At 40.9% G+C, this 26,595-nt stretch overlaps 2 protein-coding genes across 2 annotated transcripts in view; both read left to right on the top strand.

Moving 5' to 3' along the window:
• The window catches only part of LOC135490854 (coiled-coil domain-containing protein 77-like), a 38,142-nt gene extending 22,431 nt beyond the window's left edge, over nt 1–15,711 (top strand). The window contains exons 4-9 of the mRNA XM_064776410.1: nt 7,549–7,723; nt 9,247–9,481; nt 10,231–10,453; nt 11,194–11,319; nt 12,694–12,846; nt 14,090–15,711. Of these exons, the coding sequence (XP_064632480.1) occupies nt 7,549–7,723; nt 9,247–9,481; nt 10,231–10,453; nt 11,194–11,319; nt 12,694–12,846; nt 14,090–14,254 (1,077 nt within the window). The 3' untranslated portion in view covers nt 14,255–15,711. The remainder of the gene's footprint in view (nt 1–7,548; nt 7,724–9,246; nt 9,482–10,230; nt 10,454–11,193; nt 11,320–12,693; nt 12,847–14,089) is intronic.
• Nucleotides 15,712–21,513: 5,802 nt separating this feature from the next.
• Nucleotides 21,514–26,382, top strand: LOC135491043 (polyglutamine-binding protein 1-like). The gene is made up of 7 exons (XM_064776681.1): nt 21,514–21,708; nt 21,914–22,235; nt 22,603–22,703; nt 23,516–23,586; nt 24,306–24,390; nt 24,780–24,843; nt 25,369–26,382. Exons 1-7 carry the CDS (start codon nt 21,612–21,614, stop codon nt 25,508–25,510), a joined length of 882 nt encoding a protein of 293 aa, XP_064632751.1. The 5' UTR covers nt 21,514–21,611; the 3' UTR covers nt 25,511–26,382.
• Nucleotides 26,383–26,595: the final 213 nt, after the last annotated feature.

Below are 26,595 nucleotides of genomic sequence, written 5' to 3'. Positions count from 1 at the left end.
CCCCAAATATTATACATTTCTTCCTGAATAATTCTTACAGAGACCATTCTCCCATGAAAGACAGTTGCTTACGCGCTATACAAAAATCCAAAAAAAATCGAGGGTCAACCATTGAACTTTTGAGATATGTTGAATTTTGCACAAATCAGCGAAAAACGCACCAACTGGCACTGGACGGCATTTCAACACGGGGCCGACGCACATCCCAAGTTTAGTGTACACATACGTCGGCAACAACAGTATAAATGCGTAGTTTCTTGTTAGTCGCCTATTGAATAGCGCTCTAGGTTTCAGAAACTCCAAAAAAACATGTCTTTGCCAAAACAACTGCTGAATCAACGCTGACATACTATAAGGACCGAGAAATCAATGATTTTAGGAACTACGGTTAGGGCTTGGCCGCGCATGAATAACAAAAAAAACTCCCTAATGAGACCTCAATGCAAACCATGGAATCGCTGTGCAAATAGCGCGGGAAATCGGGTGCGTTCCTTCCACGATTTATACCCTCCCAACTGACAGTCTCGTCCCAGCTGACTTTATTGATAGCAATTTGCCAGTTAGTTCAGAAGCCAACATTTTTAATGTGGAGGATGACGTCATCAATTGGCAATGCGCTGTGGTCGTTAAAATATTTTATTTCTCTTCAATGGAAGCAAAAATTAGTTTTTATGATTGTTTTGTATTCCATAGACGATAAAGTATTATGCTCGGTACTAGATGCACGAGATCATAGGACAAACACACACGTGAATAAAAAAAACCGCTTAGAACTGGTGACGTCACAAAGATCTCTGCATCCCTCGATGCGTACTGGAAGATGTAAGAAATCGCTCACGGCGAAGGAAATTTTCATCCGCAAACTTCGGTAATAAACATACATGACTAGGCTTCTTTTATTCATCGTTTGTTATAAAATATCAGTCAATCATAGACAATTAGGCCTAGACATAGTCGTCAACCTTATCCATGCATAATGCATGACAGGCCCCCAATTTTCTCTCTATCACCCTGTATGAACAGACCGATCCGTAGTTCAAATAGGCCCCGCGTGGTGGTGGCGTATTTATAAGCGGAGCGCTATTGGTCCATATTATGGGTGTGTGGTGGGCGTGTCTTCGCATATTTGGGAGATCAGTACTGTACACTGGAGGCGAGGTACAACTGGGTTGTTCTAAAATATAGACTATTGAATCGGATATGCGACAGATTTCTAAATTACCATAAAATTCCGATCTGATCATGTAAGAATAAGCTCCAAATGTTGATTCGTAACCACGTTAGGTTCGAATGGCATTATTTCATGTTTTTATGCATTTTTAGGACTGATTCCAAGGTTTATCACTGGTTCCAAGGTTTCACTGATTCCAAGCTTTATCAACTACCATTGCGAAATGACAGGCTCAGAAGAAAAATTGGGACGTACCATTTTCTATAGGTAGAGTCGCTCCATACAAGAATCCCAGATATCCTGTTTGAAGTTGTAAGATTTCTTGCACAGAACTTTGAATCCTGACTTTCGTCTTGGGTTGGCAGCATCCTCAACCAATCTCACCCAAGTGAATTTTCTATCCACATGCTCATTCCAGTCTAATACTGACAAATCTGACCTTAGTCTATAGTTTATGTGTCCATATGAAATTCGTTTGTCATGATATTGTAGCATTGCATTGTTGAAACTTTCAACATAATGGGTATCACGGCAGAGTATATAATCCTTTGGATTTCTTATAAATAGGGGTTGATTTTATCATATTCGTCAGCATCTGTTTCGCTATATCACTTTCAAGTACTATCTTTGATGGAATATATTGTGGGTCCTTTTTGCATCGGGATTCACTGCTGCAATTCGTATGAATGTCACAGTAATGGTCGACAATTGTATCTAATGATGCCAACAATTTCACTTCGGACTCCCCACACGTTTCATTGCCCAATAAAAATGAGTTTTCACCGAAGCACCTTTATCTGACAGTTCCTCATGCCATGTCTTTCCGTGTTTATATTTGGCACCCTTGGATATTTTGGTCATAGCTTTGCCCACCTCTTTTGAAACATGCCAAGTGTCATTTGTATTGTGGACCTCTGGTCTCTTTTCACGAAGAAATTTGTTAATTGACGTATTCCTATCATGCCCTTGAATGTTTATCTTTACATTGTTCTCATCTGCCCATTTATAGAACTTTTTGACTCCAACCATTTCATGCCTTTGGGAACATTTATCCTCCATTTTGGTCACCAACTCTAGCCTTATGCATTTGTGAGTCCCATGGCCAAGAAACACAACATCGGTGAAAAATGAATTTTTCCTCCACCCATGACGTGCATCTGACAAGATGTCAACTGTTTCCCCATCACCCCTTTCCTCCTCAACTGCAGCTTTGCAAGAAAGTTCAGCTAATTTTCCTACTTCTTGGGCATACATATCCATCATAGAATTTAGGTAGAAATCCCTCATTACACCAACATTTGCAGCTTCACAAAATTTCACATAATTTGCATGAAGCATTCCTGAAGAAAAGTATCCATGTCCTACTCGATAGTTCACAAGAAATCTTGGGGTGATAGTACTTCCAATGTCGGGAGACGAATTCCAATTAAACTTATGTCATGTCACATCTTTGCAACTTAGCTGGCACATTGTAACATGTCCTTTTTAGCTCACCTCTTAGCAGAGGTGAGCTTATCCCATACCGTGGCGTCCGTCGTCCGTCGTCGTCGTCGTCGTCGTCGTCGTCGTCGTCGTCGTCGTCGTCCGTCGTCCGTTAGCAGGGCACGTTTCGTAACTGTTAGAGCTATTGAGTTATAACTTGGTACACATGTACCCTTATGTAATGACACCTTGGAGACCAAGTTTCAGTCCGATTCGTTTCATGGTTTGGCCACCAGGGGGCCAAACGTTAAAAGTGAAAATATGCAATATCTCCCTTAATAGTAGTCGGGAAATTTTGAAAAAAATATGGTAGGTACTTCTAGCAAAGGTGCATCATATATCCTCCGGGTTTTTGATTTGACCTCCTTTTCAAGGTCACAGAGGTCAAATGGTGTAAATTGGCCGTTAGGATGTAACGATGGCACGTTTCTAAACTGCAATGACTATTGATACCAAATTTGGTACACATTTACCCCTTAGTCAGGTGATATCAGGGACCGAAGTTTGGTCCAATATGATTCACCACTTGACCACCAGGGGGCAAAATCCAAAAACCTTAAAAATGTAATAATTCCTTAACTTCTTGCCCGATTGCCACCAATTTGATATCATGGGTACATCTAACCACCATACAGTATATGTCACACAGGTTTTTAATTTGACCTTCTTGTCAAGGTCACAGAGGTCAAATGACGTAAATTCGCCGTCAGGACGTAACTATGGCACGTTTCTTAACTGCAATGACTATTGATCACAAATAAAGTACACATGTACCCTTTGGTCAGGTGATCTCAGGTACCGAAGTTTGGTGCGATCTGATTTGCCGTTTGGCCTCCAGGGAGGGGGCCAAATCCTAAATTCATCAAAATGCCATTATTCCTTGTACCCGATTGGCACCAATTTTATATCATAGGTACATCTAATTCTAACAACCATTCAATGTATCACCCGGGTCTTCTTTGATTTGACCAACTTTTCAAGGTCACAGAGGTCGAATGTACTGTAAATTGGCCATTTTGGGGAAATTGTAATTGCTTGGACCTACATCAAACCTAACACTACATGACACAATACCATGCTCTTTATCCATCTTTCCTCCACATGAGGTGAGCACAATGGCCCTGGCCATTTCATTTTTCCGTTTGAGTCAATTCAAGCTTTGAAGGGCACTTTTGGGAATGCTCTTGGATGTGGCCAGTTAGGTTTTTCAGAGCCGACATTGTTGTAAGAAATATATCCTCATTGGTGTCTTCTTTGGCACAGTGCTGATAAACTGGAGTTGGGGTAATCCCTGTTTGTATCTCATTTTCACCATCTCCAGTAGGACTAGGTAGGTTATTAGCTATGAAAAAGTTGAAGACTGTCTCTAGCGCTTGGTAATTGCTTGAACGAGATACTTTTCCATCACCAAGATAGGACTTGACCATATCCAGCTTATTCTGAAGCAGGACTTTTTTCTCATCAGAGTCCACACCATATTCGATTTGCCCCCTAATCACACGGCCTTTTTCTTTTCTAACTTGACTGCGTTCGCGGACTTTTTCAGATGAATCAGAAGGAGATGGTTTTCGACTTCTTTGCTGCAAATCTTTAAATCTCTGAACATATGCCATTTTAACAAGAAGGTGATGCTGCTATAATATTCTCTGTTTCTTTGGTTGAATGAGAGCTAGTTGTCTTTTCCTACCACCCCCACTTGAATATTAGGCTGTCCTGGTATAAACTTGTGTCACTTTCCTAGAAACATACTGTCAACAGTTGGGTGAATAGCACTTTCAATGACCTTGTCGCAACTTTTCTTCCTCAACAGAACCTTGGAATGCTTTGATCTTGACATAAGTCTGACCCTAAGTCATGAAACCAGGAAGAGAAGCTTCCAAAATATCTAAATCTGTCATCAACCAGATCAATCATTTGAAAGTTCAGTGGGACTCTGTCCTATCCTGTGTTAGTTGCAAGTGAAAAGTCAGTGTATTTCTGGGCCAAGACATTCATTTCTCTTGGAAGCTTCTGCTTGTAAAGATGGGTGACAAGGAAAATCAAAGAGCAAGGACATTCATGTTATCAGATTTTCAAGTGCAATGCATACAAGATTATTTCAACCATTTTGACTGGGATTTGAAAGAAATAGAAACAGAAAAAAATGACTTTTTGTTGCCAATGGTAAACTGTGATGAGGATCCAGTACAAGAAGAAGCAGTTCCAAGTGGCAGTGCCAGCAATGATAACCACCCATCTCTGCCTCATTCGGTCTCGCATTCGGTTCAAGACAACCCTCCAGAATGGTGATAGTGATGATGATGATGACCACATCCAAATCGACCGGCCAGGGAACAATGATGAAGATGTCTCCTTCAGTGATGATGAGGAAGGGCAATGTTCCAACTGTTTTCTAAAGCCCTGCATTGCTACAGTTCATCAACAATGGCTTGGAAATGGACAGGTTCCTCGAAAACAAAACAATTCGCTGCGGGAGATTCGGTATAAGAAATTCTGGGCAGTGATGCATTATAAAAGTGCTTGGAAGAAAAAAAGATATCTGAGAAATCAAGCTTTGATGATGCATCGTTTGGAAGTTGATCAGACTGTTGTAGTGCAGCATAGAGAAGTTATGCCTGATTGTGTGTTGAATCTTGTGAGGGGTCTCTATCCAAACTCACCTAATGTTCCATATGTTGGACACTGTTTTTGGTGATAACTTTTATATGATCATTGGGATACATGCATGTACTTTAGTATTTTGTCATATTGGAATGTAGAAATATTTGATAAGCAGTATAGCCAGGAAAACTTATATTTAGACATTGGATTACTGGTGTGAGGAAAATTGTGAAATTCTGACAGATACAGTTATTACTATGGAATTATACATGCCTATAAATTGTTGTGGATACTAATCTATGGAATTTGGATTAGTTTCAAATGAAACAGTAATTCATCTTTTATGTAAGTACATTACAGTTTAGTTTCATAGCTACTAACAGCATGACCCGTAAAATAGAATGCAAGTTTCTGAACATCAATGAGCATATGTGGCCATGTTGTAAACAAATGGTTTCCATGGAGGCAAAACCTCACAAATTCCTACAAATTCATATGGAATATTCCAAACTGACAAAATATATTGAAATTTTCGAATTTTCTACCCTTAATTCCATTATAACCAAGGGTCGTATTTATAAAATGATCACATATTTGCTTTCTCTGAATATTCATAAATATCTCTGCCAAATGTGGTAATTTGTTATAACTGATAAAATGAGTACTGTAAAAAATTTCCTGGAGCTTTTTCATTTCTTCTGGTTTCAAAAACTGTTCCAGATGACATCACGGCCATCTTGGCCAATGAGCTCCTTTTATAGCCAAGGTGGGGGTTTTTAAACGGTCTCGGTTGAAACCTAAGGCAGGAATAAGCTTCCATTGATAGAAGTTAGCAGCTTTGTGTTCCTCTCGGGTAGTTTATTATGTAGCCAATGAGCTGCATAAGAAGTATTAATCACCAATTCAGTTATTTTTCCCTTATGCCACGACTGGATCTCTTTAAAGTTTACTTTTTATTACTCTCTAACCACCTATACAAAATACCGCTGTGTCCATTGTCCGTGGTTGTCTGTAATCTGTTTCAAAAGCAGTGGCATGTTTCTTAACAGCAAGAGCTATGAACTGTAAACTAAAAAGTCCCCCCCCCCAGGTCAGGTGACCTCCAACACTGAATTTCGGTCTGATCTGATTCTTGGCCACCAGGGCACCAAATGTGGAAACCTAAAAAGTGTGATATTTCTCTTATAAGTGACTCGTTTTTTGATAACATTTTTATGGTACACATGACTCCCTAAGTCATATACCTCTGACACCAAATTTTGGTCCGCTCTGATTCTCGACTTGGCCACCAGAAGGCCAAAAGTGAAAAAGGTAAAAAGTGCAATATCGCGTTTATTAGTGACTTGTTTTCGATGATATTTTTATGGTGGGTACTCCGAGCAAGGATTCAAAATATATCCTACGGGTTTTTGATTTGATCTTATCTTAAAGGTCGTGAAAGTCAAATGGTGTAAATTGGCCATTTGAGTGTAACTGTGGCACATTTCTTAACCGCTAAAGCTATGAACTTGGAACTTGGTACAAATGATCCCCTATGTCAGATAACCTCTGACGCTGAAATTTGGTTTGATCTGGTTCTCGACTTGGCCACCAGGGGGCAAAACTGAAAAGGTAGAAAGTGCAATATCTTGCTTATTAGGACTTGTTTCGATTATATTTTTATGGTATTGGTACATGTAGGTACTCAAAGCAAGGGTACATCACAAGTCGTATGAATTTTTGATTTGACCTACTTTTTAAGGTCAAAGAGGTCAATGGCTAACATTTGCTGTTTGAGCATAACAATGGCACGTTTCTGAACTGCCAAAGCTAACAACTTGAAACTTGGTACACATGACCCTGTAGGTCAGATAACCTCTGACACAGAATTTTGTTCCAATATGATTCTCGACTAGGCCACCAGGGAGCCAAAACTAAAAAGGTAAAAAGTGCAATATTTCGTTTATTCATGACGTGTTTTCGATGATATTTTTATGGGAGGTACTCCAAGCAAGGAAACATCACATGTCATACCGACTTTGATTTGACTTATATACTTTACATGTAGCATGTTCCTTAACCAAGGTGAATTCCTAACCATCAAATATCTATACGGTGAGCACAATGGCCCCTGGCTTTTTCATTTGTAGAATTAAAAAGCCTCTGAAATGTTAATGCATTTAGATGGGATACGTCTAAGCCATGTTCGACGGCATGAAATGATATGTTTTTAAAGTAGACATTAAATTTCTTCTGATAGACGTCTTTGGCTATCAATGAATCTTTTTGAAACTGATTATAAAAATATTCCACAGATTCGAGAACTGGAAGACCGTAAGAAGATCCAGCATTTGTTGGCGTTGAATGGAGCCACAGAGAGTGAAATTACATACTTCTTGAAGGAACCGCCTGCAAAAGCTATCGTACCACAAAAACTACCAAAGAAATTGCAAGAGGACCTCAAACGAGATGCATATAAACCCACCAAAGGTATTAAAAGAGTCTTAAGGGTTGACCATAGGTACCACCATTTTGGCTAGACCTCCAAATTCTAAAGCAATTAGAATGCCTTCCAAATGAAATGAATGCTCATTCAAAACATCAGGGAGGCTGCTCTCTGGAAAACAACGAACAGAGTCCCGACCTTGAAATGTGCATTCACTAGTTTTAAAGGAGTTCTAATCACTTTTGGACTTCAAGATCTAGCCAAAATGGCGGTACCTATGGTCAAGCCTTAACCTTCCAGGACCAGTCACCTGTGCAAGACATCTCTGATCCATCAGCTGACTGGTATCATTTTGATATTGAATATGAAGTATGAACTCTTTCAGCCCGCAACTCGTTTCGCGCGGTTTGTTCTGAAAACCGGAAAGTCAGACTTTCAAAATCGGCAGACGATGGCACAGATTGCAGGGCCATTTGATTACTACCAATCAAACTACAATGGATTGAAAAGATCGTCCATTTATTGTCATTTGTTGGTTTTAATAGTCACCACAAGTGTATTTAAGGTGAAGGCATCATGTGACAATGCAGGGAATTTGATTTTTTTTTTAAACGTGAATACACGGTTTGCGGCTGTGAAATTGAACAAGGTGCACCGTGTATATACGGCTTGTACGGATGAATAAGTTGAGAAGTATGTTTTATCAGCAATTGATGCGATGGACAGTTCCTTATTAAAGCCATGACAGTTCATCAATAAATGAAATCCTAGGATCGGGCCCCATTATCAAACCCAGACCCTATTGCATGTGTAACAATTGGAGAACATCTAAGTTCGAACGGGATTCGAACCCACAACCCTGAAGTTGTCATGACAAGCACTCTACCAACTAAGCTAAAAGGAATTTCACTTTAGCTCAGTCGGCAGAGTGCTTGTCATTTGCAGAATGAACTTTCTATAATAAACTCACGATGAACTCGGTGTTGCCGCTGGCTAGGGTTAACATCTTGTAGGTTGTGGTGCTTAATGTGTATCTTTCATTTGATACTGAACCTGCATCTATAAAATTTAGCATCTTTCATGTGATGCTGGTATCTTCTGGACATCCATCCCCATTGTCTGGACATCACGCTGTGAGGACACAACTCCCTCGGACAGAGGAAGTACAATTGATCTTGACATTGCCTTGTATGGTCAGATATGCAGTAGAACCTCTCTATTAAGGACACCCTCGGGACTGACAAGTGCTGTCCTTAATAGAGAGGTGTCCTGATAAGAGAGGTGAAATTGAATGGAAACAGCCAATTGGGACCAAACTTAGTGTCCTTAATAGAGAGGTTGTCCTTAATAGAGAGGTGTCCGCTAAGGGAGGTTCCACTGTATGTAATACTGAAACACTGCTACAAGCCTGAGCTTGCAGGGAAATTCCCTTTAGCTCAGTCAGTAGAGTGCTTGTCTTATTAACCATGGTTATCGGTTCGAACTTTGTGTTCTCCAATTGTTATACGTGGTAGCAAGTAGCGTTAAACAAATTAAACCATCATCCTTGGGCGTATTTCCTCTCCAGGTCCGAGTAAACCACGAGATGGCCGCAGCGTGTCACCAGAGGCCGAGGACAGGTTTCTTCGAGATAACGAGACGTTTCGTCTCCAAATCGAAGCGCTTCAGTCGCAGTTGGAGGAGCAGACGAAGTTGGCCAAGGAGCAGATCGAAGCTTTGATGGAGGATCGTCGGGTCAAGACGGAGGAATTTGAAACGAGGCGGGAGAGGGATGCGGAGAAAATCAAAACTCTTACGGAGAAGTAAGTTGTTAAAAGTTTTTATCCAAGGTGTTAAAGCTGAACTGCATGAACAAAAACAGAAGCGTCCATGGGGCTGGGGCGCGGTGGTCTTTTTTAAAAACATGGACGCTTCTGTTTTTGTTCAGGCAGTTCAGCTTTAAAAGTAAATACAAATGCAGATTAGAATGAAAGTACATGTGTTATTGAAATTTAGTCTACAGGGCGTCCCAAAAAAAGTGCAATTCATGAACATTTTGATACGATTTGAAATCACTTGGGTTTTCAACTCAAGATTTCGTGCATATAATAGCACTCCGTGATAATGACGTCATTGCACCTGCTGCCCTCTATTTCCCCATCACTAAATTACAGGCAATGTCGGACAAAAATGCGTTTCGTAATGGATTTAGGCTTTCTTACTAGGGCAGTTAGATTCAATCTGGCACATGTCCGAGTGGTGGGAATACTACACAATTGTTCTGAATATTTTTCTCTCTGACTCTGAGGTATCATTCATGCTAAAACAATACGGTCAAAGATAATTGACTTTGAAATAAGCTCAAATGCGTTGAAATTTGTACCGATGTCCGACTGTCACATGACTAAAACGTCATCAATATATTATTCAAATGACCTTGTGAGCTTTAAATAGTAATGTGGCAGAATGCTATTTCTGCTATTATGACTTTTACACAGTATTTCAAGCTTGCTGGTCAGAAGAGCACCATTTTGAAAACAAAGACTCCCATGTGTGACTTCTAACATTTCAGATTACACAAAACACAAGACCTTCTTTACGATAGTACGAAAGATTTCCTCGAGTTACGTTACGAGGGACGAGCAAATGAGAGGAATTGGATGGCGGAGAAGGACGGCCTCTTGCAAGAATTGGACGCCTGTAAAGCGCAGTTGAATATCAGTCGCGACAAGGTGCTGGACATCACGGAGGGAATGGCTCTGCAGACGCAACAGAAATATGTGGAGGATATTAAGGTCAGTACCAATGCAATGATTCACTGTACAACGCCGCGCTCACCTATTTTAGTGTTAAAGGGCTATGAAACTCGACAAAACTGCTTCATATATGCAAAGTTAGTACTTTACTATTAAAAAACGTTTCATGTAACCCTTTTTTGAATAAAGATCCTCATCGCCAGGGGTATAATGGAATAGAAGTAAGCTAGCCTAGCCTTATGCCTCTTAAAAGAAGCTAGGTTCTTCATATCCTCTCCCCCCCATCTTCTTCTTATTCAGTGTGCGCTCTGCACTTGGAGGTGATTTTCTCCAGGGAGTATTCCTCCTCCAAGGCGGGATGAGCATTTTTGCATGCCACTACGGTTATGCGCCAATTGGGTTTATTGGCCAAGTGAATCCGACTTCGGTGAGAGGTTGACTCGAGTCTACGCAAGCTACTCATGTTTCTCACTTGGTGGGGTCTTTAACCTGCCCTGGCATAGACACCAGGCACGAGGAACCTCGGTTTTTAAGTCTCATTCGAAGGACTGTGAGGAGCCAGGATCTTTAGTTAAAGGAGTTGGTCTTTTGTCTGGTTCTTTTGTGTCTTCTCAAGGTGAGCACATATTTTTCTTTAATAGGTAACCACCCTGGTCGACAATGTACATGTAGTTCAGTTGACCGTGAAAGATGTTGATCTACGTCATTGGGCTTCGTAGGTGTTAAAAGTAATACAAATGCTGGTGAAAATGGGAAATATTATGGAAATTATTTTGCAGGGTTTGGAATACCAGCTGAAGCAGTCCCAGAAGCTGTCGTCGATGTATCGAGAGCAGGTGATTCAACTTGAGGATGAGTTGTCGCGTATACGAGAGGAGGGTGACGTCAGTAGAGAAATATTCAGGGTAAGTTTACCTTTATAGTAAGGATTCATTGATGAATTGTTGTTTATAGGTATTCACTTGACCTGATTTATACTGGGAGGTGGCAAAAATATTTCATGTTTTGGAATTGATCTCTCAATTTGTCGGTCGAATCAGAATTGACCTATTCTTGAAAGTGATCAAGATTTATTCAGTTACATGTAAAGTAAACATACTATTGACCGAACCAGGCCTACATGTATGTCTCTGATAAACCTGGCTGTCCTTTCTTTAGTCTCCCTTGAGTCTGCCTTGATATCCAGAGGCCTGTCTCGATTGATGACTGTTCGGTCGTGTGGACAGTCTCCCAGAGTGGGTAGTTCTTGAGCTCATGCTCGGGTGTCCGATCTTGTTCAAATTCTGTACCAAAGTCAGCATCCTTTAAAAGAGTGGACAGTGGTTGTCTTGCTGGGGGAGGCACCCTTGTAATTATGTTTGACCCAGGATATTATTGAAAACTCCTCTTTTAAGACTTGTTTACTTAAACTACTACAACCAATTTGCCACCAACATCCAGTCTGAACTCCCGTCAGTCCTTCTTAACTCAGGGGCCGATCGTAATTTTCTTTATTACCGACGATATTGACTTTCCTATCATTTAGAACACTACAAGAGCCGGCCCATATCGTTAACCGTTTGATAGTTTATCTGAATCCCCTTGGGATAGACTAACATTATAAATATATGTACACACAAAACACCTCCGATCTCTCCCTTACTTCCAACTCGCCGTCTAGTTTCCCAGTGCCCAAAATATTCCCACGAAATCACTGAACTAAATACCTCACTGTGCATGCTCAAATTTGAATGAATGTTTCTGACTAAGTGTTTCACGTTGCTCGACCTGAGAATTTAATGGTTATTACTATCAGGATGCAGAAAAAGATGTCTTAATCCTTTTGCTGCGGATGTACGCCAATTGGCGACTCAAATAAAAATGTCTATGGTGCGGCCGTGCGCCGGTTGGCGACTATCTTGATTCCTATGCGTTATAGACTAATATGCAGTTCCGTAAATGTGACCCGTCACAGCAAAACCAGGCGCATGTCGCTCTGAGCTTGGCAGGTTGAGACGGACTGTTTGTTCATTTCTCTGTTGTCTGCCTTTTGTAAAATATGAGCACATCGATTTCTTCTATTATCTCCTGGTGTCATTTAGGCTCATCTTCTGTGCGACATGTGCCTGGTTTTGCTGTGACGGGTCACAAATGTCCGATAGATAGCAATAGTGTTGTTCATGACTTTTCCTCCATGAATGCTAATGAAAGGAATAAGAATGGTAGAGAACAGAAGAAATTTTGGGTTGCACAGCGAAAGAGTTGATGTCTAAAACAATAACAATTGTCACCTCACTTAGGATCGCACCGAGAAGATGAGGACACGCCTTGGTCTGATGAACGCCCGGTACCAGGACCTCGAGAAGCGTCGGAACCTCGAAGTGGAGGGCTTCAAGAAGGATATCCGAGACCTGAGGGCCAAGTTGAAGGAAGTCGAAAAGACGCTCTATCGGGTAAGCAGTACTGAATTTGTTGTTTGTTCAGGAAATTATCAATATATCATCATATCATATCAATACCGGCCTCATAACCCTATTGGATCTTTGCCGAACATATGGAGTCCACTGTAGGCTACTGTCTACCTATGTGGGATCTTTTACTTGCTCTGGCATAGACACTCAGGTACAGGGGACCACGGCTTTTAGTCTCATCCGACAGAGCCTGGAGTATTTCATACGTTGTAGGATCTTTTAATACTTGCCCTGGCATTCACACTTGGTCACAAAGGGACCAGAGCATTTAGTCTCAACTGACTCACAAATATTTTATACATTTACATTTTATGTGTTGTAAAGAGTCAGGAATTTTAGTTCCTTGAAAGCCACGCCGGTTCATCCAGAAATACAATCCTGAGTTCTCCCGGGGATCGAACCCGGGCCCTATTGTGTGGTAGCCAGCAGTGTTAACCACTAGGCTACGAGGCTCTAAAATAAAGATTTGATTTTTCTCAATTTAAATTGACACCCGTAGAGGAGTATTCAAACACATGTTTTTAACTTAATCTGCTAGCTGCCAACTTCGCCCTCTTAATATTCATAGAAAAGTTTTGGTTGACTCTCCGAAATGTAGCTGATGCACTTCAAGGGTGTTGACATATCTAGAACCGTTTCACTGCGGGTACTTGGTCCCATATCATGCGGGTGACGTGCAGAGCAAGCACATCATACCCATCTAAAATACTAATTTACCAGGACCTGGTCGCACCCTCTCTAAACACGCAACGCACTCGGGGATAATTAGTTTCATCCTAAAAGTATAGATGGCGAATAGTTGAATAGTTGAATAGTTTTGACCGTTACGATAAAAGCAAGCTCCACCGTTTGTCACTGGTATTGACTGTCAGCACATGGCGGCGGCCGCCGAAAAATGGCTGCCGCAACGAAAGGGTTAACATTTTTGTGGGGCATGTCATTCTATGCAGGTCATCAGCACGTTATTCAGCCATGTAGGCCTACATGGGAGCTATGCATGTCACAGGGCTCGAGCTAGACATAATTATTTGGGAGTCAAACTTAAGCCTTGACAAAATCTCAGGAGTCCTGTAACAGATGTCTAAGTTAACAGTTTCAAACATGCGGGTCCTGGGCAAAGTTTCATGCTTCAAAAGACACTCTTCGGTGGTTATCTCAAGCCATGATGTCACCTGCAGAGAAAGGATAAAGATGGTAACCTTGCTCTGTTCTATTCTTCTTACAGGTGACTGTTGGCTTTGGGGATGAGGAACAGCGTCCTGACGACATCGATATGAAGATCCTCCGCAACGTCAAGAGAACCGCCGGCCGATCGAAACAGATCCACGGCGACCTTAAATCGCTCAAATCAAAGATTTACAGTCTCGAGAATGACTTGAGACACCTATGAGTGAGCAAGGAAACTAAAGTATTTCATGAATACGTCGTTTGAGGCCTGATTCATTTCCTTGGCAGCTTTGTACTAATGTTAAAGTAGGCCTCATCAGCTGCAGATTATGCAAGGATGGGTCCTTCATGTACAATTTTCAGGGATGAGACTGTTCCAATTTTTGAGGAATTCCGGGGGTTTTTCACTTGTCAAAAGGGCTCATTTGTCAACAGAAAGATTTATGCCCAGCCACTCCGTAGAACTTTGAATTTTCAAAATCAGACAAAAAGTAACCATTTTAGAGGCAAATTTTGCAAGTCAAGGTAATTCAAGTACAGCGTTTTCGCATGAAAGTTATTTTCATTTTTTTTGAGCGAAGCACTCTCACATCCCTGAATATTGGACTTGATGATGAATTCGTGATATTCGGAGTCTTCCTCCGTGATCTGTCATTCTGTGGTCGAGGCTTGGCTCCAAGGTTCTCTATGTTGACCCAAACTTTATTCGGATATTTTTGTTGAACACTTTTTGAGGTAAATGAATTTTGAAAAATAGGTTGAGTGAGTTTGGTCCGAGTGTGATGACATCTTGTGACTATTCAAAGATGACGTCTTGTGACTATTCGAAGATGACATCTTGTGACTATTCAAAACAAGTGGATAAGTCTGTGAAATGAGCCAAACGATACGAGTGTTTATTCGGATCAATGTTTTATTTGTTATCCTTTTTAAATGAAAATGCATTTATTTGTAATTGTACTTAAAAATTGCTCAAAGTTACCAAGTGCATTTAAAGAAGAAAGTTTTACGACTTTTCTGATGTATATAGCTATTAACAAACATAATCATGTCATTAAAAATGAAATATTTTAACACATTTTAACCAAATGAGTGTCATGATGAAAGTGTTACACCCATGTTGTTCCCTCAGGGTCTTTCAATCCCATCCTCCCATAGCAGGCCTTTGGATCGTTTCTGAAATAAACTCAGAGTGTATAAAACCAATGTAGAAAGCCTGCTGTGAGAGGATGTTCAATTTCAAGTTGTGGAACTAGCAGTTCTCTCCATCTGTCCCTCAAGCCATGCAGCCATTGGGTCTGCCCTGTACAGTGGACTACGTGGCACCAAAGTTGTCTATCCTGTGTGGGGCGGATCAGCTCTCTGGTCCTTTTTCCTCTCCATTCCATCCAAATCCCCTTTGGTCGACCGCGTTTCAGGTTGCCTTCTGCTGTGCCCTGCAGGATGATGTTCGCACGGGTTTCCTTGGCTCCTGTCATGTGGCCAAACCACCTCAGCTTCCTGTTAGCCGCAGTCAGAACACTGTCATGGCGTCCAATCTTGGTAGCGATTGATCCATTTGGCATTTAAGTTTATCTTGTTATTATCCGTCAAACATTTTGTGATTGGGCATTCTTGTCACCCTGGTGCAAAATCAGTCTCCAGCAGTCGCTCCATCCAAATCCTTGTGATGTCGGGGGGGGGGGGGGGGGGGGGGGGGTATATAGCGGTGAAATTCGCAATAAAAGTCAATTTCCTGGTCAAAATATTCATCTTTTAGGTGATAAACAAAGGTTTTTATACCCCCTGTATGAAACCCTCTTCTGTCTTAATCTGTGTGATCTTTAGTGCTAAAATACTTGATGCCTTTGTGAATACTGTAAAAAGCTAGATTTTTGCTCTAGTTTTATTTTTGTGTATTTTGCAAATAATCAAAAATTTGCAAAAATAAAAACTGCAAAAAAGGATTTTTTTTGGTTTATGGGGTTTGGGTTTTATTACAAAAAGAAATTTCGTAATCCATCAAAATGACGAAGATTTTATGAAATTTTCGCAAGTCGAAAAAAATGAATAAGTTTGAAAATTTTGCTGTTATAACAGTCCTGTGGGCATTCAGTTTCATATACTGGTAGTTTGATGATTTTTGAATCATAAAGAAATGTAAAATGCGGGTGATACAATAATTTTCACGCACCTTTTTCAAATGAAGTGGTTTTAACTCTTTCAATTCTTAGCCCATCAAGGTCACAAAAGATTGGGTTTAAATTCTGTATATAGGTGCTAACGAATACGATTATTAATTTCTAGTTTAGGTACAGAAATTTGTGGACTTGGGTTGATATTTTGTATTCACCATTCCATTATTGAAATTGTTCATACATTTTTTTGGGGTAAATCCAATTGTTTTGATTTTTAGCTCACCTCTTAGCAGAGGTGAGCTTATCCCATACCGTGGCGTCCGTCGTCCGTCGTCGTCGTCGTCGTCGTCGTCGTCGTCGTCGTCGTCGTCGTCGTCGTCGTCGTCCGTCGTCCGTTAGCAGGGCACGTTTCGTAACTGTTAGAGCTATTGAGTTGAAACTTGGTACACATGTACCCTTATGTAATGACACCTGGGAGACCAAGTTTCGGTCCGATTCGTTTCATGGTTTGGCCACCAGGGGGCCAAACGTTAAAAGTGAAAATATGCAATATCTCCCTCAATAGTAGTCGGGAAATTTTGAAAAAAATATGGTAGGTACTTCTAGCAAAGGTGCATCATATATCCTCCGGGTTTTTGATTTGACCTCCTTTTCAAGGTCACAGAGGTCAAATGGTGTAAATTGGCCGTTAGGATGTAACGATGGCACGTTTCTTAACTGCAATGACTATTGATACCAAATTTGGTACACATTTACCCCTTAGTCAGCTGATCTCAGGGACCGAAGTTTGGTCCAATATGATTCACCACTTGACCACCAGGGGGCAAAATCCAAAAACCTTAAAAATGTGATTATTCCTTAACTTCTTGCCCGATTGCCACCAATTTGATATCATGGGTACATCTAACCACCATACAGTATATGTCACACAGGTTTTTAATTTGACCTTCTTGTCAAGGTCACAGAGGTCAAATGGCGTAAATTCGCCGTCAGGCCGTAACAATGGCAGGTTTCTTAACTGCAATGACTATTGATCACAAATTAAGTACACATGTACCCCTTGGTCAGGTGATCTTAGGTACCGAAGTTTGGTGCGATCTGATTTGCCGTTTGGCCTCCAGGGAGGGGGCCAAATCCTAAATTCTTCAAAATGCCATTATTCCTAGTAATGACTTGCCCGATTGGCACCAATTTTATATCATAGGTACATCTAATTCTAACAACCATTCAATGTGTCACCCGGGTCTTCTTTGATTTGACCTACTTTTCAAGGTCACAGAGGTCGAATGTACTGTAAATTGGCCATTTTGGGGAAATTGTAATTGCTTGGACCTACATCAAACCTAACACTACATGACACAAGACCATGCTCTTTATCCATCTTTCCTCCACATGAGGTGAGCACAATGGCCCTGGCCATTTCATTTGTTTCCAGAAGAAAATTGTGTTTTCAAACTTTCTAATTAAAAAAAGGAATGCTCGGTGTTCCCTCAAGAAATGAATTCCAGGCCGGGGACAACAGCGGTATTGGTGATTCGGTCAATTTCCTGATCAAAATTACTAAATTTCAATCTTTTGGCATTTTGAGGGGGGACATGCCTCCCTTTAGAGGCAACACAGACAAGTAAAACTTGTTTTGTTATGTATTGAAAATCAGCCTTAGTCCACATAGTAAGATGATTAGGTAGCTAGTGAGGCAAGGGTCGGAAATGCCTTGTTGGGGACTGTGGGCAACATTGAAGCAATTGAAATGGATTTTCTGCCGATTTTTAAAATCGTCCAAATTCTCCATTGTTACATGTATGCAGTGGTGTCTTTGACATTAGAACAGTTTGTTGTAATTTTGAAACAAGGTGCTCGCAGTCCTTTTTAAGGTAATTCTTGCACGACAAATACCGGTAGATATCACAGGGTATGCTGTACATAAAAAAGTAGCTTTTAGGTTTAGCTCGGATATGATCCAGTAGGAGTTTTCTTTCATCTTTAACTTGACAGTAAGGTAGATCTGTACAATAGCACAGCATCAGTCATCTGTAACTTTCTTTCAAAAAGAGGGCCACCTTCCTAAACTCTTTCACTGCCGTTCCCGGTATTTACCGAGTCCTTAAAACCTTCAGCACCGAACCACTTAGATCCACGTGGCCCAAACCCCCCTCTTTGAGCTGGTTATCGGAGTCTCATGGACTTCATGAAACAACAACGCCATCGCCATCTTCAGGGCAAGTTTGGAACTGAAAAGACCAAGCCACTGAATAACAAAACAAAGCTTTTCCGACATCAGGAATTTTTAGGGGGGTCGGGGGGGGGGGTGTTGGAAAAGGGGTCGGGGGGGGGGGGGTGTTGGAAAAGGGGGTCATTTTGGTCATTTTTCAACCAAAAAATTAAATACAGTAAAGGAGTGTAGCTAACATAACTCTACTGATTCAAGAAAACCTTGTCTTGGGAGAAGTTACTGCAAGAGACCTTATGCAGTCATCTCTTATACTTTTTTTTCTGGGGTCTGAAAAGGGGGTGTTGGGGGGGGGGGGTGAAACACCGGCGCTGAAGGTGTTAAACTGTGTACCATTTGCCCGCAGTAATCCTTACTGCTATCTTTTCCCCAAGTTCTGTCATTTAGCGCAGTACTATGAGTTTTTGGTTGGTTACACTTGAAAAAAACAAGATGGACTGGATTCAATGAACACTGGGTAAAGCTAGCTATTTTACAATGAAACTTTTCCTTGGCCAGGTTGAGATCCAGGCCACCCAAGTCAGAAAGATCTAACTCGAAACTTTTGTTGAATTGGCATCTCTGCATTTAATTTCAGAAAAAATCTAGGTTGATTTTACCTTTTTTCAGTCAATTTTTTAATAAATATTTGTTGACCAAAGTCATCTGAACAAGAATGAGATAGTGACGATTAAACTTCAAAAGGTTACCTCATCAACCAGTTGTTCTGGTGAGCACAATGGCCCCTGGCCATTTTGTTTCATAATTTTCTTTTAGTTTTAGGTTTTTAGCTTTGCTTACCAATTTGTTTCACTTCCTGCCTTTGTGTACTTGTAAATAGAATATTTGAAAGTTTATCAAATGAATTTGAAAAATGGCAGTTATCATTTTGTGTTTACTTGTTTGACGCTGTAGATTCCATATGATTCCTAACCCATAATTCGAAATTGTTTCCAAGAACGCCGTAATGCAATCTCCGTCGGTGTTGCTCTTTGTTGTTGGAGAGTGAAATGCTCACTCTCCAGACCTCTGCCAATAGTGACACAAATTACATGTTGATTTTGTATGTTTATACAGCATCGGGCTTTTGAAATCTCCAACTTTCCGGAACTCTCTGCGAGATTGTCAGCAGGGGTTGCTGCCTTTCAAAAGCCAAATACTTGTAATGACTGCAGCGCCCCTGTGCCAGAGATTGAGTATTATGTTGTTTAATTAGTGGAATCAATTTGTTCGAAACCAGACTTGAATCGCTGGAATTTGAATATTGTCTTTAGCAGAATTTAGATACTAGCTAGCTAAAATCAAAATTGAGACTTTGTGATCGCTGTAGTGTGATAAGCTTACCCGATGATGATTCCGCAGTACACCAAGCCTGCATTGTGATGAGATGGCGGCATGTCAAGATTTTTGGGTTGAAGGGACTGCCTTCTGATTACGCTGGTCGCATGTTATGGGGGAAAATTGTAGGGTTTCTTTGCTTCCTTTCCTTTCAAAGGATTTGGACAAATTGAACATTTTTCTGACTAAAATGTTGTCCAACAATGCCACTGTTAAGGATATCTTCTTTGATTTTGTCTATTACCCACCAAAAAAAACCGATTCGGGCGTAAATGTAATGACCCAATTGAATCTGCATTTTCTGAACACTTTTGAAATAAATGGAAAATTGGATTTTTGGTGATGGCAAAAACTTACACATTGAAGTAGGTTTTTGATGATAAGGCATGAGGGAGTTTCAAGTTGCGAAAATTTCACTGTTTTATGTTATCAATTTTATGTTTTCTATCACATGTAAATGCAAGTCGACGATGTGTAAGAGATGTACCTCACCTGGCTCAAACTATCAGCACAGTTTGAAGTTATGGGGATAATTTCTTATACTGTATAAAACTTGGTAATATTCATGTGCAAATTTTATTCGGGTGTTTAGTACTTTTCTCAACTTTTTAAAATGTGGTGGAATCGACTTGTCATGAATTTCATTCCTTTGCTTGGACCATATGTACTTAACCGATGGCATTTTCTACTTAAAACATTTCCAGTATAGCTTCTTTGTATATTCGCCCATTACGTGTATAGAATATATTTTAACCAATCAGTGTAGATAGTTTTATAATAAATGCATAATACACAGAAAACGTCTTCATCTTTTTATTTTCAATCAAAACTCCTTCATAGGAGAGAATAGCTTACATGCCTTTATAGGTCTGACAGGTTGAGACGATGGGTGATATGAAGAAAGACCAGCAAATGCTTTTATCTTAGTCTCCATGTACGTTTACACTAGACCTTTCTGTACAAAATTGAAGTAAAAGCATTTGCTAGACTATTGATTCACCCATTGTCTTATGTAAGACTGGTTGTGACAATGTCTTATGTAAAGACACGTTGTGACGGTCTCGTGTAAGTCTGATTGTGACATTGTCTTGTGAAAGACTGGTTGATTTTTGCCTTGTGAGACAAAGTTAAGCATTGGATTAGTCGATCCAAATCAGAACCCAAGGGACGTGGATTCACACCCTGAATTGGCCCATGCAGGCACATAAAGTAGACACTATATCTTTTACACCCAGTGATTTGGTGAAAATCTGTAGGTCTTTAGAGGGTGATAATTTGCAACTGAGACAGAGTAGGTTGATGCAAAGTCCAGACGGCTTTGTTGAAACCGTGTATTCTAAAATTCATGCAACCTTGACTCATTCATCGCAACATTTCACCGAGGGTCCTGGAAAAATTGATTGTGACATTGTCTCTCATTCACATGGAAGCAGATTTATTCAAATTTTATTCTGGATAGTGTTCCGGGTGTTTTTTTCGGAATTCAAAAAGAATCTTCCAACCATTCCCAGCAGTTTGTGACCGACCCAGGGGCAGGGTTGTGTCACTTCATCTCCCAGTCAAAAAGAAATCACAAATTGTCGATTTTTAGTAAGTTATGGTTACAGTATGACAAGGAGCCCATACTCGTAGTGCAGAATCACAATATAGTACCACTAATTCGAGCTGAAATGTCTGAGTTTCCATTGACAGCCCTTGTACCGCCTGTTCACGGGAAAACCACGCCCAAATTGTCCCTTTAAATTCATTCACTCGCCGTTCCGTTTGACGGTCTGTTCCATATTTTATACAAACTGGTACTTCTGTATAGCATTCATGACATTTTCCAAATTTTCTTGAAATCAAATTTCTTTGTGTTTTTCCATCAAAATATCGCCAAATAGTTGCATAATCGACCGATATTTGATTCTGCCAATATGCCTATACCCGCAGGTTTGCTTGCTCGTCTTCAAAAGCGAGGAATTGCGGTAAAACAAGAAGAGAAACGACCAGAAAAGAGGCAAAAAGTGAACGGTGAGTTTTTGTTGTTCATCTTCATGTGTATCATGTAGTACAGGCCTACTGTGACTGTGTAGTGTGTAGTAGTGCAGCATGTGTAGTGAGCTGGTGTGTGCATTGACGGGAAGTAAATTGGAAAAAAAATTTTAAAGGGAGATTCATCTTGAAATATAATTTTGGCTCTCCAGCTACTGAGTATTTTTCTTCTTTGCTACTGCAGAGGAAGTGGAAGAGGTCTTCGCTGAAGACTACGGCAATGATGAACCATTGCTGCCGGCTTCAGCGGCCGCAGCTGGAGCCAAGGCAGCGCCAGAACCTGCTGAAGAAGAACCTGACGCAAGGGAAATGGAAGGACCCCTCATTCACGAAGTCAACGGCTGTCCAAACATTACCAATCCCTTTCACGAATGCAACGATTGGTGTCGGAAGAATTGGGGGAATAAGAAGTTCGAACCTGGTGTGGATATGTTGAGAAAGAAGGCGAGGATGTTGCGGAGGTACCCGTTGCCAGAAGATTGGTATGAAATTGCTGATCCGACCACGTGAGTCCATTCTCGAATCTCTACTTCTCATCACCTTCTTGTGATCACTGAGTGATAAGGATACCCCCCCCCCCCCCCCCCCCCCATACAACACAGCTGTGATAAGGATGATAATATATTACACCCTTTACAACACAGGTGTAGATGGTACATTACCTCCACCCAAGCAACAAAGCTGTGAGAAGAATGGTACATTAATAACCCCCCCCCCCCCCCATACAACTCATCTCTGTGATCAGGTGAGAAGAGTGCCAAGTTTCATTGTTTCAACATCGGACATGTGTATTGGTATTTTACCTGATCATACCCAAATGCAGCTGTCTTCACACATTTGGCCTCTACGTGTAGAAACCTTCTTTTTTTGCAGACAACGTTGTTATTACTGGAACAGCATCACCGATGAAATATCCTGGCTGTCCCCAACTCATCCTCGAGCTAAAATCACGATAGCTGAAGATAAAATGAGAGGTAAGATGTTTTACATTTGAAGGGCAGGACATATGTCCAATTTTGAAAATGGTAGCAAGAGGTGATGGTTACAGTCTCAAGGCAGACAACATCAACAAGCTGGAGGGAAAACAACAGGTTGCATCTTCAGACATAGAACTAGACACTGGCACCTCAACAAACATACTGCAAACATACAACAAACTTAGAAAATAGAGTCTGTGTGACTATGCCATTACCATATGTGAATGTAGTTTATCTGAGCAGATCTTGGAACATATCCTGGAGAAATGTCCTCTGATAACCAACCAAGGGGAGGACTGGCTAGAGTCCACATCTCTTCAAGAAAAGCTATGGGGAACAAAACCAGATTTACGTCACACTGCCACATATTTGAAAACGAACAATGTGTTTCGTGGATTACCCATCTTGAGAAATAGAGGGAAGGAAAAGCAAGATTCTTGTTCAAAAGCCAAATGGCAAAATGCCCAGAGTTTATCGTCCCAACACATTATATTTACTTGATCTTACAAAGCACGGCCAAGATTGGCCGAGGTCTATTCAACAATGCAGTTGCCTAGCAAAGGCCTGGCACAACAGCATAAAATGGTCAAATAAAATTATTATAGGGGACAAGGAATTTCTCACTGTGTGAAAGTTTAAGAAGAAGAATAAAGCCCCGCCAAACCACCATCCAAGCTGCGGACGATTCCTTTATAGCCTTGCGGTTGGTGTGAGTGTCCCCATTGCCAAAGTTAAGCCACGTTGGGTGTTGCTAGAATGTGGATGGGTGGCATGATTCACTCATCGGGAATCTATCCTATTCGTTTCAGATATGGTCAGGGCAACAGAGGTACGCATAGTGGTCGAGGATAAGCCAGGGAGAGAAGAGAAAATGGCTGAGGTAATGTAAAGCGCTTTGAGCGGCTGAAACCGGTTGGATTTAGTGCTATACAAGTCTCATAATTATTAATTATTAGTCACCTTGGGTTGAATTTGTCCATGATGAAAATGTAATTTGGTGATTTCAAATATAAAAAACAGCTTTTGATGTGTTTTCTGGGTTTGGCATTATTGACGAAATTTGCAAGATGAAAAGATGGAAAAAGGATATTCAAGAAACAGATTTTCGGAGGCCCGAATATTATATGATTATATGATTACTCACACAACGTAGTGAGTGTAATGGTTACGTATACACTGTATGTAAAGTGTAAACAAAATGCATATATCCATCATGTCCATCGAATCTGAAAAAATTTGTACAGACCCATGACAATTCTGGTTCCGGTACAGTTTTGTCACATTCCATATGGGCCGCGCGTTGACCGATCCTGCATTCATGACGCGCCGCACCCACAGTTACCACGTCGGACGTGATTCCCATTGTTTCCTTCCTCGTGACGCAATTATTTCATGATGTCATGAGCCATTGACCATTCACACAAGTAGATTTATTCACACCGGCGCCACTGAAGTGCGGGTGTGGGACATCATGTATTTAAAAATCGTCTGCTGGGACATACAGTTGTGTGAGTTCACTAGAGCTTGCTCTTTACATATTAATTGTAGTACATGTGTATATCATTATATGATAATTGTAATATATCATTATAATTGTAGGATGAGGAGTATGAGTTTGAGGCTCTGGAGAGTGAGATACAAAAAGAGAAGAAACAGCGGCAGAAACTACGAGAAAAATCAAAAGGTAACGGTCGTAACCCTTTCACTGCGGCAGCCATTTTTCGGTCGTGGAACAGTGGACCTTCTTTTATCGGAACTGCCAAAACTATTCAAAAGTGTCGCCATCTGTACTATTAGGATAAAACTAATTATCCCCGAGTGCGTTTGGTGTGTTTAGGGAGAGTGTAACCACGTCCTGGTAAATTTGTATTTTAGATGGGCATGACGTACTATGCACGTCACCCGCACGGTATGGGACCATGTCCATGATGGACTATGCACGTCACCAACAGAGAAAGGGTTAAGTTATCAAGAATATATTTCATTTAAATCAAATCAAATTAACTTTTTGGTTTTATATTTCAAATCGTTGGCTGGGCGGTGTATGATTTCTATATCTCCTCGTCATTCCAGGTAAAAGAAAAAGAGACGAAGAACTTGATCCGATGGACCCAGCATCTTATTCGGATATTCCAAGGTAAATAATAACAAAATGCATGATAAGTAGTCTTAAAGGGACAACTCGGGCGTGGGGCTTACCTGACCAGGAGGATAGTACTCCTGCTTGACACCATGCGCCGCCACTGGTTATATCACACTGAAGCTGATCGATGATAATGATTTTCGCCAGTGTTACGTCAGTTTTGGACATGGCATGTGAATTTCAGGCAGGCCTATGGTTACACCCCGTTCTAGTGCATTGTTGATTGCAGTTCAATGACTTTTCAATGATTCTGTTTGGTGAAGTCGCGGTCCTGCTGGAAGCCATTTTTGTATGAAACACCAACATATCTGTTGACCAAGTTGTCCCTTTAAGTGCCGCAAAAACTGCAATTTTTGTTGCTGCAACTTGGAAAAGAAACACTTCAGTCACCAAGGCAAACAAAATGCAGGTCCTTTACCCCTTTACCATGCATATTGGTTAACTGGAGACCACTGTTTCGACCCACTTGCTCATGCCTATAGTCCCCCTTTAACACAACTTCTCTTGCCATTTTTCCAGAGGTAATTGGTCAGCAGGCTTGGAGCAGCGTGGAGCGGCAAAAACCGGTGTGGATACAACAGCGTCTGGACCGCTTTTCCAACAGAGGCCATATCCAAGTCCTGGCGACATTCTACGGGCCAATCGGAAAATGGACGATTAGAAAATTCAGCCTTTCTGATTCTCGGACTAAAAATATTGAAATGGGCAAATGTACAGAGTGCAGAAAGTGAAGTACGACCTCGCTATTACAGACGCCCTTGGGACTGATGAATACTGTTCTTATTATAGAGGTGTCCTAATAACAGAGGTTGAATTCAATGGAAATAATTTATTTGGAGTCAAACACAGTGTCCTTAAAAGGGAGGGTGTCTTTAACAGAGAGGTTCTGCCAAGGGAGGTTCAACTGTACGTGATTTTACTGACAACCTCAAGTTGTATGGAAATGCCTCTTTTGCATTCTCGGGGGTTTGCAGTCTGGCACATTTGCTGGGCTGATATTTTACATCAAAATTAACCCAACGTTTGTGAAGACGGCACTGTTTCCCACTTTCGCTGCTGTAGTGGAAACCAGGTCCAGTACAATGTTTACAATATGACGTCACTTTTGTTTAACACTTTTACGACTCTTGACCCGCAGAGAGGTACATAAAATGACACCCTTACTGCACCACTGACCCGCATTGTGGTACAAACATTTTTTTACCTCCCACTCAGTGCGCTGAGTTATAGTGCTGCTATCTTTAAATGATAATTGTAACTAAGGCTGAGATCCTCATTAATATCGTCTGCTAAACATGGAGTATGAATGGGATCAAAAGTGTGGCTATCAGCGCAGTTCTTCCGGTATGATAGTGACCAAAATGGCTGTAACAAAAGGGTTAAAAAAGATAAGTTCATCTTTGGCATTTAAATGGGTCTAGCATAGTTTGTGTAGGCTCCTTGTCTGTGGTGTACATTTCAGATAAAGAAGACGAGATAAACTGCCATGCAAAACAATGTTTCTGTAAATAAAGTAAATTTTAAGGAAACTGTTGTATGTTTTTCAATCGATCAATCAATCAATATTGGCATTTGTAGAGTGCTCTAATTTATACTCGGTAGGTGGGTATTCTAGAGCGCTTTCTTTCCCGAAGGCAGCTGCAAATAGGTTTGCTATAAGGAGGGATTGAAAGTCTGGAGGGGCTCAGTGTTTCGAAGTCCTGATATATGACCCTGTCACTAGCTGATATTCAGATAGAGAACCAT

This window comes from Lineus longissimus, chromosome 7, assembly GCF_910592395.1.
Source record: "Lineus longissimus chromosome 7, tnLinLong1.2, whole genome shotgun sequence".
NCBI lineage: Eukaryota > Metazoa > Nemertea > Pilidiophora > Heteronemertea > Lineidae > Lineus > Lineus longissimus.
The sequence above is the reverse complement of the archived record's forward strand: the minus strand, read 5'-3'. Positions and strand labels throughout refer to the sequence as shown.

Bases quoted from the DNA above. Each gene is read 5' to 3' on its own strand.
- LOC135491043 (XM_064776681.1), top strand. From the start codon at position 21,612: ATGCCTATACCCGCAGGTTTGCTTGCTCGTCTTCAAAAGCGAGGAATT. The intron at 21,709-21,913 runs GTGAGTTTTTGT...TTGCTACTGCAG, and splicing joins AAAGAGGCAAAAAGTGAACG to AGGAAGTGGAAGAGGTCTTC. The intron at 23,587-24,305 runs GTAATGTAAAGC...TTATAATTGTAG, and splicing joins GAGAAGAGAAAATGGCTGAG to GATGAGGAGTATGAGTTTGA.